Source organism: Mustela lutreola, chromosome 9, assembly GCF_030435805.1.
Source record: "Mustela lutreola isolate mMusLut2 chromosome 9, mMusLut2.pri, whole genome shotgun sequence".
In the NCBI taxonomy this organism is placed as follows: Eukaryota; Metazoa; Chordata; class Mammalia; order Carnivora; family Mustelidae; genus Mustela; species Mustela lutreola.
In genome coordinates this window covers 14,870,523-14,889,780 of record NC_081298.1, presented here as the reverse complement: position 1 = coordinate 14,889,780, position 19,258 = coordinate 14,870,523, and the positions used below count along the sequence as shown (strand labels likewise).

The following is a 19,258-nucleotide window of genomic DNA, read 5'->3' as shown; positions in this document are numbered from 1 at the left end:
TAGAAAGTACCAGGTTTTATTATCTTATCAAAAAAAAAAAAAAAATTAAGTAACAGACAACAGTGTGAGGTGGCTGTAAGATGTGCTCACTCCCAACATAGCCAGAGGGAGAAGGACTCGGCGAGGGGGAGGGCAGTGCACAGGACCCAGCCAGCTGGGACCCCAGGTTGTAGGGGTGAAGGATGCAGGAGGCAAGAGCAACTCCCCTGTACCCCAGCCAGTGGGGACAGGAAGAGGCGGCCTGCCCAGGCTAGGCCACCAGGCCTCTTCTTTGTGGAGCAGCAGAGCCACCGATAACAAGCTCCAGGGCCAGGGCCCCATCAGCCCTCCCCATCCTCCCGGTTTGCCCCGGGGAGATAAGGTTTCCCCCCACCGCAAGGCTGGGGCTGGGACTTGTTAAGTCAGTTTCGTTCTCTAGCACTGTGGTTCAACAGGTGGACATGGTCTCTACCTGCGTGCTCACCATAGCAGCCACGAGTCACATATGGTAAATGAGCACTTGAAATGTCATTAGTGTAAATGAGGAAGGAATTTTTCACTTTATGCAATTTTCATTGATTTGAATAGCCACATGTGGCCAGTGGCCACTGTAGTGGATAGCACAGCTCTCCAATTTTCTCGAAAATTTGGGAACAGCAAAGGAACACCAGTTGGGCTCAAGGTAGAAGCTACAAAGAAGGCAGAACTGCCTACCCTCAACTACTCCAGCCCAATCAGGAGAAGGCACGAGGAACAGAGAGAGACAGAGCAACAGAGAGAGAGAGGCAGGCAAAAACCCACTCAGCCACATGAAAATCCACTCACTCAACCATCCAGCCAACCTCAAATGGGACATATCACACTATTTCCTGAAAAAATATATTTATCTATTTTTCTAGAACCAAGGAAGAATAATAATATATTACAAGAAAAGAGACACAGATATCCCACCATCCCCTACATTATATTTTGGGATCTGCTAGAAAACTGTCTCAGCAAAAGCTACTCCTAAGAGGAAGCAGCTTCAGAAAGGGCCAAGGTCATCAGCAGGGGGAGTGTTAAGTATAAAAAAAAAATAATGGGAAGGATATTTAAAGAAAAGGAGGAAAGAGGGCCCTATCTGAAGCTATAAATAGTAAAAAAAAAAAAATTAATAAAAATCATATCTCCATCTCTTCTCTCATTTTCGAGAAACAAAAATAAAAAAAGCCATTAAATACAAACTTCGCAGATACTATGGAAAGTGCAAGAGAGCGGAGAATGTCTCGGCATCGGCACACTCTTGCCCAGGCAGAGGCCCTACACCAAGGAATGAACCAATCAGAAAAAACCTACCCCGCTTAAGGTAGATTTGCAAATACTCTGCAAATCTGTTCCAGTATGAACTTCAAATCTTCTCCCCACCCTCCCTCCTTCCCCACGCCCTCCCCCAAATAAAAAAGGTTGATTTCCAAAAAGTCAACTTGGAAGAGCCGAGAATGGCCCAAGGTATGCCACAGACTCCTGTAGTGTGGTCACGAGTGCCCTTGGATGGACACGTCTCAAGGTGCAGATGGTTCTAGTTCCTTCTCCTGGTTCCTTTTCACAAGAGGAGAAGGCTGCTGGGGGCAAAGCTCCAGCAGGACTCCTGTCCCAGCTTCAGAGGGGCTCTGGGTGAGGCAGGTTCAGGACAGGCTGTAAGCTGGGCCCACATTTTAAGTTTAAGATCAAGAAAGGATCCAATCCCAGACCTGCCTTCAGCAAGGCCAAGGGTAACCCTATTTTTCTGCCAGGACAACCGAGGCCCAGAGAATCAAGAAGAGGCAGGAACAGAAGATGTCGTCTCTTCCGACACTTGAAACATTATCAGAGCTGGAGATGCTGAAAGGTCAGTATTAGGTAGCCCTCCCCCTACCCTAACGTCCACCCTTCCAAGTTCTTCGGCTTCCCCCCACCGTGGAGGTCCAAGCCAACCAGTGCCCACGCGGGCGCGTCAGGCGTAGAACTCATTGGTGGGGGCTTTCGTGTAGATGGGTTTCTTGCCCAGGTCGTAGGTGCCTTCGTCCTTCTTCTTCAGGCGGTACACCAGCAGCAGGACCAGGAACACGGCGAAGAGGATGCCCACGCCGCCACCCACGATCAGAGCTGCAGGGGAAGAGTGGGAAGAACTGCAGGTCGGGACCTTGGGCACACTGCCAAGTCCGCCCTGTCAGCTCTCTTACATCTAGCCTCCCCCTTGCTGTCACCTATGCTCAGAACGACCTCATTCACAAGACTGGGGGTGGTGGTGGTGGTGGTGGGGTCACTGTTAAGTCACTGAAGACCACTGGGTGAGCGTGGCAAAGCCACCATTCCAACCTGCACCTGTGGCAGCCCACAGCCAGGCATGCCCCTGCAGCAGCTTAGCACCAACTGGCCGGGAGCCAGCAAACCCCCAGGCTGCGACAACCTGCCTTACATACTCGCCCCACCCCCGCCAGGCCTGAGCATGGCGCACTGTGTAGCAGACTCTTGTGTGCGCACACCTGCACGGACAGGTACAAAAGTGCTCCATCCACACACAGGCACGCTACCAGACACAGCTCGGACATGCGAACACGGGGCCATGCATGCGAACACAGGGCCATGCTACTGTGTCACAGGCAGTGACATATTGTGGTTTCCTCTCCTCTGTGTGCAGCTCAAGGGCTGAGCCTACAACCCACTCCCATTACTCATCGCTGGCTGTACGACTGGGCAAGTGCCTTCATCTCTCTCACTGCAAAATGGAAACAGGAGGACCTTTCTCATGCACGGATCCTAAGGATTAAATAAATTAACCCACCGCAAATACTCAGAACAGCGTATGGCGGAGGCTCAGTACTCACTAACTGTAAACTCAGGTGTTTACGTGAGTCCCCAGCACGCTGAACTGGGCCTGGCACGCCAGGTATGTGCTTTAACCCACAGAGCCACCCAGGCGCCCCCAGTGATATGCTTAAGAAATGACTCTCCTCATTCAGCTCAGAGCAGAGCACTGGCCAAAGGTGCCTGCTGGGGTCAGGCAGACGCGGGCTGCTGACCTAAGGTGAACAGCTGTTTTGCAGAATGCCAGGCTGCCTGAAGGGCTCTATCCTGCTTGTTGAGGGGGCAGGGATAGCTCACAGAATCCTTGCTGGGGCAGACGGAGTCCCCTAATTCGGTCTTACTATGGCTAAGGAGATTAATTTCCCATCCCTGCACATACTCCAAATCTATGCACAGAACAGGGGCTGAGTGGCACAGAGGGGCCCAGGAAGGTTCTTTCTTGGCTAAAACTCTATGAAAAAGCAACAACAAAGTGACACCCCCCCCAAAAAAAAAATACAGAAAAAGCACATGGAATGAGCTTTCAATTCCATGACTGCTTTTTATCACCTTTCCCCTCTGATAACCTCCTGGCTCTTCTTATCAGGACATTGGTCTGTGCTGGGCCTCTCTCTCCACAAGGTTCAAGGACAGTCTCAAAAGTGACTGTGGTCCTAGGTTCAAATACCAGGGCTAGTTTTGTGACTCTGGACATGTGATTTGGCTTCTCTTGAGCTTCCAGAGAGCCAGACGTACCTGTCTGATCGGGCTGAACGGACCCAGTGAGGGAGGCACATGGATCATAAGGCATCTAGCAAGCACCTGAGAAACTCCCAGGTGCCACCGGGATGTTACTGGAATAGACAGTCTCACCCCAACTAGCACAACAGTTACACTACTTCTCACATGAAGATCTTACGCATGTCTAATTCTCAACTGGAAGGCTTAAGAGATGACCTCGCTTTGGTTCTGTCTCTTGTTATGTGACCCAAGCAAGTGGTTTGCTTTCTCTGGGCCTCAGTCTTCCCATTTATAAGACACACTTGCTTGGACTAGATCAGTGGTTTTAACATTTTTCTTTAAAAGCAGCAAAACCCTTAGCTGGTGCAAGAAAAAACCCTATGCTGATCCCACGTACGCCAGCTAAAAGCGAAACTCTGTAGTTGTAAAGGTGGGGGAGGTTTTACCAAATATTCAGAAGCTTAGAAGGTGAAAAGGTCTCTAAGGGCTTCTCTGGTTCCAACAGCACCCACTACCCCTCTTACATGGCACAGCAACCAGGAGGCCAGGATCAAGGCTGAGCCGGGCCCAAGGTCAGCTGGGGTTATATTCTCCCAGGAGCCTTATCTGCAAAATGCAGGGCACAGGGCTCTTTCCTTGCACCATAAGCCTCCTGGGAGATACTGGCCCAGTTGGCTGCCAAGAGACAGGAGTAACCAAGCCTGGGCCCGGGGCACCCATTCACCAGGTTGGTTCATGCAGATAGGCCCTTGGCCTATTAAGACTTGGCCAGAAAGACAGTTCCCTCTGACAACCCAGCCCCAGCTTTGGCGAACCCAGAGCTGCCAGGGAGTGGGAAAGGGAGCAGTCGCCTCCCCAGATGAAGACCACGCCCAAAACCCCACCCTGGGGCAGAGCTCCCACAATAGCACACCAGTTAAGAACCCTGTGGCTCTCACGTCAGGCCAACCCTGAACCTCTCTCTCCAGGCCTCGGTGTCTTAATCTGTCATAGGAAGGACCTCGATATGCCACCCAGAATTTAGTCAGTGAGGACTCAATGACAGCTTGTACCAACAAATCAGGAAAGTGCTTTCCGGGTGCCCAAATAATTTCAGATTCTAATTTTCAAGGACTTATGACACCTACCAAGGTGTAGCATTGTACCCATTCAGAGAGGAGGAAACTGAGGCTCTCCTCCTCCAATGGGGTTGGAAAGCTTCTCAGCCTAGGTCATAAGGCCATCAAGTGACCAAGCAGGTGGATGGGGAGACAACCCAATCCAAGGAGTCTTGGGGCTTTCAAGGGCCTTTCAAGGGAAGTCAGTGTTTAATAATTAACTCCCCAGTACCAACCACCCCTCAGGTTGTGCAAACGTTTTGAAAGCAAGACAGGACTTAATAAAGCAAGTGACGAATCTCACGCTGTTCTTCAGAAGCCTTTGATATGCAATTCTTCCTCCCCCTCCAGCAGGCTACAAGCCAGGTCAGACCCACCCCCTAGGGAGGGGTAGTCCTTGAGTCTCCAGGGTACCCTGTGGTGGGAAGGAAGGGGCACCAAGAAGCCCAAGGCATCTGTGTCTGCAGCACCATCTCCCCGGAGTCCTCTCCCCCTTCAAAGTCTCTAGTGAGAACCTCACCTGCCAGAACCTCGGTCCTCTCGAAGATGCTGCTGCCTTGTGCAGTGCTGGACATAGACACCCTGTTAGACACGTCCTGGTCCCCTTCGAAGGGCGAGATCCTTTTGGGGATGACCTCGTTCTCCTCCAATTCCTTGTGTTCAGTGGGCACCCAGCTGCCAGGCCCTGCACTCTCAGGGATATGGTTATCTAGAGGCACCTGGACGGGGTGGAAGGAAGAGAGACACTCAGCGTGGCCTCAGGACACACCCCGGGCAGGGGACAGGAACAACCGGCCAGGGAGGGAGTCTGCTTCTGCCATCATGCTGGCTGAACCAGGTGGTGCTGGGACAGAAAGCAGCACCAACCAACCTCTCAACCACTCTGCCATCGAATGCCCACTCTCAACCTTTCCACATCTGTCCCAAGTGGGGAATGAATAATGGGACCAGGGTGCTAGGAAACACGTATTCCCATTCACTGCTGGTTAGTGCGGATTTGAGAATCGCCACTCGGAGGGCAGTGTGGCCAAGCTGCAGGCAGAAACTGCTTGCCCTTTAAGGCAGTAACTTTGCCTATGGGACTCTGTCCCAAGTTGCTAATCAGAGATTTGAGTGAAAGACGCCTGCTTAGTGTTATAATTTCAGGAAGTCAAAAAATTATAAATAACATTTTCATCAATAAGGGAAAAACAGTGAACAAGGATTATGCAGCCTATATAAATGCCTAGGAAGTGCATTTAATTATGTGGGCGAACAGACTCAAACTCCTGACCACTTTAAGTGAAAAATACAGCACACACAACTGTTATCTACAATTTGATATTTATGTTGGGAAATACCTAGGAATGCACAGAAAGGACCTTGGAAACACATCTAAGTGTTGACAGTGATTATCCCTGCAGGAAGGATGGCCCACCATGACCCACAGTTGTGCCTGCCCCTAGGAAGCTGAGGCCACAAATAAAAGCTTTCTTGCAGCAGGAGGTCAGACCCTCAACTTAGGGACCCCTCCCGACGGGTGTTACAGAGGAGCTCAAGGGGAGAGGCAAAAAAGCATGAATTACTCACCAGGGGTTGGATTACTTTGGGAAGGATCTGGGGGTCCTCTGAGTCATCTGGAAGGTCAGAAAGGCTGTGTGAGTTTGAGGTCACTTCCCCTTTAATAAAGGACCTCCCCCTTTATCAGCCACGGCTGGTGGGAGTCCTAATGTACAACCTTTCTATGCTCAAGGTACAGCAAGTGGCCATTTGTACCCCACCTTCAGTTACCTCATCTGTAAAATGGGCTCCCTGGTTCTTTCACAAGAATGCTGGGCAGGGAGCGGAGCAGATCCAGACCCCTGCTCTGTAACTCCTGCTCTTGGATTCAGGGACCTGGGTGGCTCAGTGGGTTAAAGCCTCTGCCTTCGGCTCAGGTCATGATCTCAGGTCCTGGGATTGAGACCCGCATCGGGCTCTCTGCTCAGCAGGGAGCCTGCTTCCCCCTCTCTCTCCGCCTGCCTCTCTGCCTACTTGTGATCTCTCTGTCAAATAAATAAGTAAAATCTTAAAAAAATATATTAGACTATCTTTCACAGCATTTACACATTTGGAATCCAAGGCTCAGAGGTCACAGGGAGGTAGCATGAACTCAAGACTACGTGACTCTGAAGTTCCAACTTTCCATCTTTCACACCCCTCTGTACCCAGGAAGGATGCTTCTGGAGGAGCCAGGGAGTCACAGAAGACCAGGAACAGCCCTAGCTCCCCATCGTCCAGGGCCCAGAAGCCGGGGCCCCTTCACCTACTCCCCCCCACCCCGAAGCAGAAGCTTGTTCCTGGCTCCCCACCCGCTCCTCTGCCTGCCCACACATGCTCCCAGGCCTTAGAGCAGGTCCTTTTCCTTTTCAGAAGAAAACACTGTCAGGTCTTTCCAGCCCCACCGCCACCAGGCCCCCAGCCACAGGCGGACAGGTCCAGGCGGTGCTCAGAAAACCTAGAGCTACAAATGAACTCCAAGCAACAAACAACTTGCCCAAGGAGGGTTGCCAGGAATGGAAAAGGGTTGATAGTTACTTTTGTTTCCTCTTTTTTGAGAGGGGAGGAGCACTGCAGGAATCCACCCCAAACCAAAATCCAAGTTTCCAGGCGAGCTCACTACCCTATGCTCGGTGAGGTCACTTTCCCTCCAGCCCTAGGACCCCAGGCAGCCCACCACACACCCTCCATACCCAGATCTCCAGAGCCAGACAGCTCAAAGTCATCGGGTTCCTGCCCAGGGCCCCCAACATCCTCGTCGTCTGGTAGGGCTCCAGAAAAGTATCGGCCTTCTAGGTCTTGGGGGTTAATGACTTCGGTCTCTCGGATCTAGAATGAAAAAGGGAAGTCACATCAGCCCCATCAGTAGCCCCCGGTGCTCTGTAACACCCCCCAAGCCCCAAAACGCAGTGAAGTGGGCATTCAGTAAGATAACCTGGGGTGCTGGAATGTAATCAGACCAGACCCTGGAGACCAAGTTGGTCCCCAACTTGCTGTGTGACCTTAGGCAAATCTCTTTCCCAGCCTGGGCTAATAAAACTCATCAAGTTTTATTTATTAAAACTCAACATTAAATATTACTAGTTACCACTGACTAAACAATTATTACATGTCAGTCCCTGTTCTTAACACCTAAGGCATATATTTAACCTCATTTTACAACTGAGGAAACTGGGCATTTCCTTTTCACACCAGCAGCAGGTGGAAGCGTGAAGATTCAGCATCAAGCTGCCTGACGACAGAACCACACAGGCTGGAGGGTATAACACTCCAGGGTTCCAGGATGCTCCTGGAGTCACAGCTGATTCACCTGAAGCGGGGAAAGGGCTGCCAGCCCTGGTCTTGCCCAGTCTAAGACACCCTTCCCCGCTGACTCAGACTGGGCTGGGACAGACAGAGCTGGCTCACCCACACCCTAGGGCAGCCTCAAGCCAGGCACTGCGCAGACCTGGTGACTCACAAGTTCATTAGCACACTCTACTACTCAGTTTTCCAGCATCTCCCACAGATCTGTTCTGTACCAGCCCAGGAGGGGGCACAAAGAGGCACCTGTGGACAGACCATCCCCTCCGGCACCCACAAATGTCCTCCGTCCCTACCCCACGGGGGCCCAGCTCATCACATCACAGCAGAATCTTTTTTTTAAATTTTTTAAAAATTATTTATTTGACAGACAGAGAGCACTAGTAGGCAGAGAGGCAGGCAGAGAGAGAGAGAGAGAGGGGGAAGCAGGGTCTCCGCCGAAGCAGAAAGCCCGATGCTGGACTCGATCCCAGGATCCTGGGATCACGACCTGAGCCGAACACAGCGGATTAACCCACTGAGCCACCCAGGCGCCCAATCACAGCAGAATCTTAAGTCCACTTCCACCAAGAAGCTTTCAAAGGGAAAAGTATCAAGGTCTGATTAAGAACATCAGCTACACTGCTCCCATCTCCCAGAGCTCACAAGGGTAGGAAACATTCAAAATGCTTACCACCTTTCTCTTAGCTCTGGGGCTAAGGCTTCCCAAAGAACAACCCTGAGCAAAGTCCCCCCCCCCCCCCACCATTTACTCAGATACTAAAGTGCCTACTATTTAGGGGCTCTGCTCACAACCCCCAGAATACCAGCTACAGAGGCCAGGGAGGGCCCGTCCTCTCATTTCCCAGAATTGTAGAGAATGTGAGCTCTGGACAGGGGAGTGACTTGCCTAAGGTCACAAAACTGAGTCAGCCAGACAATTCAAGAGTGGAGAGGCCAAGTGTCTTTTTGACTGCCCCAGGCTGTCCCTTCAGCCAGCTGAGACTGCCAGTGACCGGAGTTGGGGGGGTGGGGTGGATATCTGTTCCTAGAACAAGATATCCTGGGCAGGCGAGGCCCAGGCTCGTCAACTTCCTGCACTGGCTTCCGGGGAGTAGGTGGGCAGGATCTGACTCCAGTGCCCTCTCCCCGCCACCCCACCCCCGGAAGCATAGATGCTGGATTCCGGGAAGGGAGGAAGGTCAGGTTAGGGGGAAGGCAGCGGGCACGCAGCCCTCTTCCACAGGATGGGACAGTCTTTGCTGAACACTGGGCACACGTGGGGGTGGGGAGCCAGAAGGGGTTAAGCCCTGGTTGGGGATGACTTCATGACTTGGGAATCAGGAGCTGCTGAGCTGCTGGTGTTGGAATTCCAGCCCCCGCAAACAGCCCCGTGCCTGTGGCTTCGGTTTGGCAGCCCGGGGAGGAACGCTCCTCACAGCGGTTGCGAAACTGTCCCTGGGGCAAGGTCCCTGTGTTCCCGCCCCCATCTCCAGCACAGAATTCCCCCAGGCTCTAAATCTCAAAGAGCAGGACCTCTCAAGCCCTTAGCAAACGAAGTACATCCTCCTGATAAATCCTGTGCAGAAGTGGAACCGGGGCCTCAGAAAGGTTAAGTGGCTTGCCCAAGGTCACGTTGGCAGAAAGCGGCCACACTGGACCAGAACGAGGCACAGGTCACCTGAGCCTTTCACCACGTGCGCGCACGAACACCTGCAGGAACACACGAGCATACAGAATGCCCAACCACCCAAGCTAGCCGGGAGCCCTAGCGAGTGGAGGTCAAATGCAGCCCAGAGGAGGAAAAAAAATGGTCCTTTGGCCACTTGTTGACCTGGCCCGGAGACCAGACCACCTGTGCGAGTCACAGCTCCAAGTCCCCCAGAAAGGGGCTGGGGTCCCAACACTGGGCAGTTTCAGGTAATGTTCTTGTCCCCCAGAGCCCTGGAATGTTGTTTACTCCTCCTGCTCTTCTTTTACTATGTGAAAGTGCTAAGGGGTGTTTCAAAACAACCCACGGAATTAGCATGCTGATTGGCTGGGAGTTACTCGCTCAGTTTTTCATTAGCCAGATGGAGACGGAGAGAGGACTGGCCGTCTCGAAACCAGAGCTGAAACCCAGATTCACTGGCAGTTCAGCCCTCTCAGGGGTTGCCTGGTGATCCTCCCCTTTCCTTGCTATACCAGGTTCCTGGAGAGGATCGATGGCTCGGCTAAGATCCCACCAGGGGTCAGCGGCACCGCCAGTTGTCGACCCAGTCAGACACCTATCCCAGGGCACTGGGGACACCTTAGCGGGGCCAATGCGCCTTCCTCCAGCAAGTCCCAGGGTGTGGAAGCCGCTCTGTGGGGCATGCTATTGGGAGGGCACAGGAAAGCAAATCCCTCTTCCAGAAGCACCCTCTCTCTGCTCCTCTCTGCCCCCGACTCCTGGCAAGAGGGAAATTCCCAAACGGGAACCCTTTAAGACTAGGTCAGCAATGGGCAAGCCTCCCTTTGTGCGGATGGGGGTGAGGAGCAAGCCAGCAGCCGGCCCTTGCCTCACCCGCTTTGCAGACAAGGCCCATTCAGGCTGGGGTGGGTCTGAAGAACCAAGCCACTCAGCAGCCAGAACCAGCCTTGACCAGAGAGGACCTACCGTGCTCCCAGCGGAGCTTACCCATCTGTTCCCTACTCACCCCCATCCCTGCCTGCGAACTGTGTGTTCACGGGGGAGCGTGTGCACACACAGGCATCCTCTCTGGGCCCTCGGGTCTCCTTTCTCACAAACCGCAACAGAAATCACCAGCTGAATAGGTCAGTGGGCCTGGGTCCCACAGACCCTGCTTGCCGTGGGGCTGGTGGGAACCTGGGGTTGGTGCCCGGGGGGGGGGGGGGGGGGGGCTTGAGATGCTGGATGCCTCCCCAGATTAGCCACAGAAGAGGGGGGAGGTGCACTTCTGTTCTAAAGGAACTAATACCTGCCACCACAAGGTAACCAAGGCCTGGGCTTGGTTATAAAATGGTCTCATTTTATAACCTGGCAAACGTATTAAAAGACAAAGGACTTTGCCAAGGACGGCCAAGCACTCGGCAGCTGAGTTGGACTTAGAACCTAGGTCTCCGTGCTTGAGGCTGGAGTCGTCCCCCCGCCCCACCCACTTCAAGGATTTTGACAGCAAAACCAAGAGTCTCAGCGAACCCACAGGCTGCAGCTGTCATTCCAGACATTTCCACATCCAGTCCTTACACTACAGGCAGGAAGCTAGGAAAAGGTCACCAACCCAAGCCCAGAGTCCTAAAGCTTCAGTCCTCAGGGAAAAAGCACACGCAGGGTCTGGGGTGACCAGCTCAAATACCCACTTCGTGCCAGGAACCAAGCTGGATTCTCCCCTTTATGAGCTCATCTGTCCAGCCCAATATTCTTGAAACATGCTCTGGCCATTCTGCAGGGAGCGCAGGTGTAACGGAGTCATTTATTCAAAGTCACACAACTGAAAGCAATGGAGCAGGCATTTGAAGTCAGATCTTTCTCAAGACCATGCCTCAGCCACAACCAGATTTCTCACTGCCACCCACGCGTCACCTCTCCACCCCAACCCTACATTGCCAGGCCAGGCTCCACCAGGGAGCAAACAAAGGTGAAAGTGATACTGCTTGAACAAAAGAACAAAAACTTGGCTGGGGCACCAGTGAGAAGTTCAGGGTCAAGGCCTGGTCAGCTGGTGGGAGGAAAAGAAGGAGGAGAGCCTCCCCCTCCCCCAACTCTGCCCTCAGGCTCCTTCCCCTGAAGAGGTAGGGCCAGGGACACACCTGACCTTTCTTTCAGGAGGTGAGACCAGAAGGACCATCCTGCAAGCCAAATTCAAGGGGGTGGGGTGGGGGTGGGGGGGCAAGGACACTGGGCTCTGACTCCTGAACCCACCAGAGTGGTTCTGACCAGAGATTCCCCAGAAGGGGCCTCTGGTACAATCACTGTCTTCCCCCATCCCCCCTTCAAAAGGGTCAGGTACCCCATGGAAGGAGCAAACTGGGGAGCCACAATCAGAGCTCTACACTCCGGCAGAAATGAAGGATCTGCCAGCAGAGTGGTTACCCACAAGCAAAGCAGAGTCTGGCCACTTTCTAACTACCAGAGTCTTGGGGCATATGTCCCATCTTGAACCCTCTGCTTTCTCTTTTGGTCAGCAGGGCTAGGAGTACCCTGCAGGATGAGGAGAATTAAGTGCAATGCATCAGTGTGTGCAAGGGACCCAGCATATGGCCTGGTACACAGCAGGTGCTCAATGAGTCGCAGCTATTATTAATCCCCACCTGTCTTCATTCAGGCTCAAGGGATTAGTGCTCAAAGGGTTCAGAGAGACCAGGGAAAAGCTGTAGAAGCAGTTCCATTGCTAGAAAGTGGTCAGGGGATGGGGGTGGGGGCAGTGTGCTTTGCAAATAGTTAATAAATACCTATAATGAATTTACTTTGTTTCTGGGACCAGACTTTTCAACAACCAACCAGGTCCCTTGAAACTGTAAAGAACCTAGAGATAGGTCCATACAACTGGGGAGTCCCCGTTCTAGTAAGAATGAAGCAGAGAAAACTAGTGGTATTTTTCCAAAAAGCAGCAAATAGCAGTGACCAGAGACACCTGACATTCTACTTGGGGACCTGTACCCCCTAGGGTACTTCCTGACCTGCCTTGGGGACCAAAAAAAAAAAAAAAAAAAAAAAAAAAAAAAAAAAAAAAATCCAAAGGCAGAAGAAACCACACACTAATCCACAGCCTGGTGCTCTGGTATCTGAAGGGTTAAGGCAGGTCTGGGGTTCGAATGTCAGCTCTGCCCACTCCAAGGTCGGGTTACTCCGAACACAATCACTCAGGAGAGAAGCCAGGCCTGGCACTGCCAGCAGCCAACTTTTCACCAACCCCCCAGGGCAACTCACTCCACAGCAAGGGCTCCAGGATTCTGGGGTGCCAGCTAGGATGGGGGTTGAGGGGGCTCCTACATTCCAGCAGGTGATGGGGATTTTCTCCACTGCCCCCCAGTCTGCCCACCTGTCAAAGACGCTTCTCAAAGAGACAAGCCTCCCTCTGTCTCAGGGCCTGGTAACCAAGCTGGGCACTGCTCCGATTACTGCTGGAGACAGCCGGGAGGGGGGCTGGCTCCCTGAGGGCCACAGAGACAGAGGTGTATTGAAGCTGGGACTTGTAATCTAGGCAGCAGATCCGAAGTCCCTGCTGGATCCATGGGCGGGAGGTAAACAAGCCTCCCATGCTCTCCAGAGCAGAGTCGATAGCCATGTCTCTCGGCTGATTAGATCAGCCCTGGATGCTGGCTTCCTGCCCCTTCCCAGCCTCCCCTCTCCACACACACACACCCACGTGGGGAAGCCACTGCTCCAGACCCGGTCAGTCTGTCCCCCAGACGTCTCCCAGCCGGTCTTTCCCGGGGCAAGGAGTGTCCCTCTCCCTGTGACCGGCCACGGGGCATCCCTGCCCCCATGGCCTGAGGTCCGAGCGGTACAGCCAGTCCCACAGGCCTGGCCACGACGAGCAGGCTCCACCAAGTCACTGTTTCCACACATACCAGCCTCTCCCTGCCTCCCCTTTCCATTACCCCAGGTGTCACCTGACTAGCCAGCCTCTTGTACGGTGCCAGAGGAAACTGGGGCAGCAGAGCTCCTGGCCTACAGAGTGGGGGAGGGGAGAGGCGGACTAAAAGCGGGCAGGGGGAGGGGCTAAGTAAGAGGGACTGGCCAGGGGGTGGAGGTGGTGAGTAACTGGGGGCACAGACAGGGTGAAAGCAGGGATAGGTGTGGGGACTGTAAAAGGCTTAAGCTGGGAAGAACTGTACAAATCAAAATGCGATCTCATGGGGACTCCTGGAGCCCTCTGGAAAGGATAGCCAAGTTTTGAACCCCAAGAACTGTAACCATCGGTTTACACTTTCAGCACGCACTCAGATGCCACCTCCCTGAAGCCAACATCTGGCCCGGGGAAGAACCCTCCTCGATCTGCTCACAATAAACTAAGATCACGCCAGCACTTTACAAGTTTGTCAAACACCGATTATGACCCTTAAGTGACACACCGGGTGTTTAACTGAGGACACATTGGCGAAGTGACTTATTAACTAACTACATGCCCCGGGGTGAGCAGCAGAGCTGTGATGGTGACTCGGGTTTTTCTGGCTGTGAAATGGACCCACTTCCAGTCACCCTGCCTCTACCAGACAGGGCCGAAGGGCCTGGCCAGATGCAGGGACGTGCCTGAAGGTCACCAGCCCAAGAAGTCAGGCTCCAGTCCTTCTAGGGTTAAATCAGGCCCCAACTGTTCACAGAGGCCTTCTCATCCCTCTCCAGGCACTGGCACTGAACGTCTGCTGGCTTTTCAAGACACTGGACCTTCCCCTCTACCATTACCCCCCTTCTCCAAGGCCAGAGCGCTCTACCTGCAATATACTCAGCCTCCGTTGGCCTAGAAATTCTGCGCCTCCAACTGGGGAGGCTGACCTGATGGGGCTTTGTCCAGGTGGTCCCCTACCCTTAGCAAACCCCCACCACTCTCCAGGGCTGCTGGCAAACAGCTCAGCTAGGGCTTCCTACAGATCCCAGCAGGAGGGGTGCGGCTGCTGAGAACTGGTTCTTGTTTAAATATAAACCCAGCGAATAATTAGCGAACAACCCACTTCTAAAATAAACAAACAGGAGACCTGAACTCCATCCGCCCCACCCTGGACTCCTCACTTCCCACCTTGTTGGAGGGGGAGGGAGTGGAGGGCAGAGAGTGTTTCAGGGGCCCTGGGACTAGGATACTCCAAGGTACACGACCACCTGGTGTCCTGTCACTAAGAATGCAACCTCCCTACCAGCCACACACTGTTAAGATTTACCTGCAGCTTCACCCCAACGCCCAGGAAGCAGAGGCCGGGGAGACTGGCCGACGTGCCCACCGCCCTGTAGCTAGTAGAGGTGGATTTCACACCCCTGCAAGTCAGGTCAGTCTGGGCCCAAACCACCGTTCCAGGGCTCTCCAGCCAGTTCCAGGTAGCAAGGAGAGGGCGTCAGAAAAATCAGCCTCCTGGGGTGCCGTCCTATCTGGACTGCACCACCTTTGCTCTTGTTGCTCAGAACTTTCCGGCAAACAGCTCTACCTGCTCTGCACAGGTCCCAAGCCCAATTCTGAAGGCTGGCTGGATTTGCACCCTGTCAGAGGCCACCCATCCACAAGGCACTGGAAGGCCCGAGGCCTAGGGCTGGCATTTCCTGTACCCCTCAAAGCCCGAGGTGCTTGGACACTATCTCAAATAGGGTCTCAGAGGACAAGGTAAAACTCTGGAGCCCATTCCAACACCCCCACCAGAGTCATCCTACTAGCCAAGAGTTGCCAGGAAATGGGTGACTCAGGCCAGCCACTGCTCTCCTCCAGTGAATCACAGGCCCTGTCCAGCCCCTTCCCCCAATTTTAAGAGGTCATTTGGAAATCACACCCACCAGTCCAGGAGGCTGAGAACAACCAGGAGCCAATTCCTCCCAAGGGGGAACTGCGGCTGGAAGCCCAGCCTGGCTCTCCCAGCTCCGCATTCAGGACGGCCCAGCACTCCAAGTCCTTGGAAAAGCCCTCTGTCTCCAGGAGCTGGGGATGGCAAGAGCTGAATGTCTCCACCCCCCAGCTTCTCTTGTTTAGGATCTTCACCCAGGGGGCCCAGAAAGCTTCCTGACTCCTCAGCGGTGTGTTTTCAGGGCATGAAGGACCCTTGGAGGGCTTTAGCCCAAGGTGGGCTTGTTAGAGTTGAGGACACAAGGTGGGCTTGTTACAGAGTTGAGGACACAGAGACCTAAAGATAGGGCTCATATGCTCAAGGTCACCTTGCAGTTCAGAGGCAGAACTCAAGGTATCTGCCTTCAAACCCAGCCAATTTCCTCATATGGAATGTTCTCTGAAGATGCTCCAATCAGACTCTTTGTATTATCAGAGAGACCCGGTTCTGACCTAGGCAAGCCACTATCCTTCTCTGAGCATCAGTTTCGTATAAAAATAGAGGTAATATAACCTACCTCACGGTATCCCTGGAAGACCTTCCTATTTGTGATAAACTCCACGCACCTTTCAGAATGACGTTACATACATGAATTCATTCGTACATACATGTATTGATTCCTACAAACATTTGCTGAGTCCTGAGGGACCAGTATTTCACTGAAGATGAAAAGAGCAGAATCCCCTCCATCATGGGTGGAAGTGGTTATGTGTGGTGGGGATGGGGATATACTTGAGCTGAAAAGGGCATTCAAGGTCATTTGTTTCAAACCCCGTTTTACAGACGGCGGAATCTCAACCTCACAGAACCCTCTAGACCATGGCCCAAATATCCCCCTTTAGTGGCTCTCTGGGCTTCTAAGAATTCCAAAGAGTTCTCACTGGCCACTCAAGGGTTCCAGAGCCCTTGGGCTTCTGCTCCACTCCTACCTTGGTGCAGTTAAGGGAGAGAATTCTCACGGAGACCAGTAACATCTCTAAGCTAAAATACACTTCCCCAGAACCCACTGGGCCTGGTGCCACATTGGCAGGCTGTACCCCTGGGCAGCAATACCTGAGGGGGGGGCGGGCGGGGGGTCCAGCTCCCAAAACAAGGCTGTCTTTAATTGGCTGGGGAAGGAATTGCAGGAAGGCAGCTCAGGGGAGTACTCCCCGCTGGACAGGAAGAACTGGTTTGGGATAGAAAGCACCACCGGGGAAGAGGCTGGCTACTCAGACTGGGTTCCCTTCCCAAAACTTGTGGCACCAAGCCCTCGTGGTTAGGGGTAGGGTACCACCCAAGGGGAGGGCAGGCCTTTGGCTAAACCTAAAACTTGGAGAGGGGCCTCCACAGCACTACTGGAGGGAGACCTCAGTTCCCCCATCAGTAAAGTAGGCATAATACAATCCCCACATGCTGGGCTTTTCATGAGGATAAAATGCACCAGACCTGGCATTTGGAAAGCACTTAACAAATCCTAACTGCAATCAGCAAACCCCTTCTCCCTGGGCCTGTTTTCTCCACCTGCAAAAAGTAGGCAGGCCTCTCCATCATTACCTACTCAGCTATGACTAGGTCTGATTTTTCCCGCCACAACCTGGGCAGGAAGGGGACAGGGGAGGCAAAAGGGGAAGTCCTGTGACACAATGAGAGGTGGCAGGTCTGTGACACTCGCCAGGAAGGGGAGTGCTGAGGTCAGGATAAGAGATTCAGGTACCTCTCTGGACACCACTCTGTGGAAGGGAAGCAGCTGCTCGGGGCCTACTCCTCCCCAGCTGGTGGGTCACCATGCACAGGGCTGACACAGCTGCGCTCCTCCAAACCGTATCCTTCCAACTGCCCCCAGGACCCAGCTGTCTGCTCCTCACCATGAAGCACCTGCCGACTCAGCAACCCCTGAACCGGGGACTGCTGTGTGACTGGACCCAACTTGACAGGACTTCAATGGTCTCCCCAGCAGCTTGACTCCAACACATCTCTCGGGGGCCTAGGGAGCAGCAGGCGTAGGCTGGGGTCCGGCTCGGACACTAACCTTCCGATCAGGTTGCCCTTAATTTGCGGAAGTCATCCCCTCACTCTGGGTCCCTGTTCCCTTCCACCTCAGAATTCCTTGAGGCTGGCCAGGCCTGAGGATGGGACACAAGGACAGCCACTCAGAAAGCATCAGAATGCGGCTTATCATTAAGAGCAGGAACTTGGAAGCCTGGTTGCCTAAATTTGAGTGACTCAGCCCCTTATTAGCTGTGCGACCTCGGGTAAGTTAGCAAACCTCCTCAGCCTCAGGACCCACTTAAGAACAGTAAACTGCAGGGTTGTCAGAATTAAGCTACTTAACAGACCATTAGAATAGCCATTAGAAAGCTATTAGAACACCATAAGGCACACCATAAGTGCTAAATATTTGCTTTCCTCACTGCCTGCCTGCAATCATGCTGGCAGGTTCTTCTCCGGGTCTCACTCACTCAGGCTTCAACAGAAGCCTGCCAGGCAGAAAGGACTTTCCCCGAAGCCGGTAAGAGAAAGGAACCCCATAAAGAATTCGACAATGATTAAACTCCACAGACTTTCTCTCCCCCACAATGGGGGGCTTACGGGCATGAAGAGGGCACAGAGCTGGGGTCCCTGGGGGCCAGATAGCCCCTTGCATCAATTCCCACTCCCCCAACTTCCCAGATCAGATTGTCACCCTCCTCCCCCACTGGCTGCTGGGATGAATGGAGCTTCTGGTGGCCTAGGGCTTTGTAAACTAGGACAGGGACAACCAGGCATTGAGAGGAGAGCTTCTCGGGGCTCACTGAGGCCTTCTCTCCCCCAGCCCCCTTTACCCCACTCAAGATGCATGCTCCGACTTCCTGTGTGCAGTTCAACAAAAATAAACAGAATTCTCGCAGAAAGCTAAGGTTCAACTCTTGGTGAAGTGCTGAGCCCAAATCATCCCTCCCCTCCGCCCTTGAAGGATCAGAGCGGACCCTAAAGCAGCACTGGTCATCTCCAGTTGCGCTCCCCCAAGCCCAATGTGCAGATAGGGAAACTGACACTCAGAAGGGGCAGAGGCTTGCCCTGTCACAAGCCAGTTGACAGGGCTGGGGCCAGACCCGTCAGGGCTCAGTTCTTCACCCCCTGGTGTGTGAAACAAGCCCCCCCCCCCCCGCACAACCGGCCCCCCTCCCCCTTCCCAGTACACGCAGCCCCCTCGTCCCCAGGCCCCGAAGGATTCTAGAGTCGCCACTCCAGCCTCTTACGGAGGGCGAGGAGCAGGGGGATCCAGGACTCGGAGCCTGCCCCAGGATCACCAGGGAAGGGAGCGAGTGTGGGGACAGAAGAGGTGACACCGGCTTAGTCACGTCCGAGCCTGGAGCGCGCGGCGGGGCCGAGGCCAGTGGAGGCGGGAAGAGCAACAGGCTGAGGCGCACGTTCGCGCGGGGCAGCCACCCCGGCCCGGCGCCTCCCCGTGACCCCAGAGCCAAGTTTCCAGCAAGTTTCCCCGGCCTCGGCGTCCAGTTGGGGGAGGCGCGGCCCCCCGAGCTCCCCTATCCCAGGCCCCCAGGAACAAAGGAGGCACCGCCCCCCCCCCCGGGATCTCCAAGCACCTACCGATTCGGCAGAGGCGGCGGGGGCGCCCACGAGGAGCAGCAGCAACGCGAGCAGGCGGGCAGTGGCCATGGTACCGCGGTCCGCAGAGAGCGCGCAGGCGAATGACCGGGGACAGTGTGTGGCCCCCCCTCTTATAGGCGGTGGGCGGCCCCCGCCCCGGCCCCGCCCCGCCCCGCCGCCGCACCCCGCCCGGAATTCCCCTGCGAAAGCTGGGCCTCGGGGCGCTGCGCCCGCCCACGCTGCTGGAAACCCCG

At 54.0% G+C, this 19,258-nt stretch overlaps 1 protein-coding gene across 1 annotated transcript; it reads right to left on the bottom strand.

Annotated features, from left to right (window-relative positions):
- On the bottom strand, positions 1–19,151 carry SDC4 (syndecan 4). The gene is made up of 5 exons (XM_059133056.1): positions 19,005–19,151; positions 7,334–7,469; positions 6,192–6,238; positions 5,143–5,341; positions 1–2,103 (listed from the first exon to the last, which is right to left on the bottom strand). The coding sequence occupies exons 1-5, from the start codon at positions 19,071–19,073 to the stop codon at positions 1,952–1,954; spliced, it is 603 nt and encodes a 200-aa protein (XP_058989039.1). The 5' UTR covers positions 19,074–19,151; the 3' UTR covers positions 1–1,951.
- Between the last annotated feature and the right edge of the window lie 107 nt (positions 19,152–19,258).

Coding starts and splice junctions, on each gene's coding strand:
- SDC4 (XM_059133056.1), bottom strand. CDS start 19,073: ATGGCCACTGCCCGCCTGCTCGCGTTGCTGCTGCTCCTCGTGGGCGCC. Junction 7,470..19,004: donor CCGCCGCCTCTGCCGAATCG/GTAGGTGCTTGG, acceptor TTTTCATTCTAG/ATCCGAGAGACCGAAGTCAT. Junction 5,342..6,191: donor CCAAAGTAATCCAACCCCTG/GTGAGTAATTCA, acceptor CACCCCGTCCAG/GTGCCTCTAGATAACCATAT.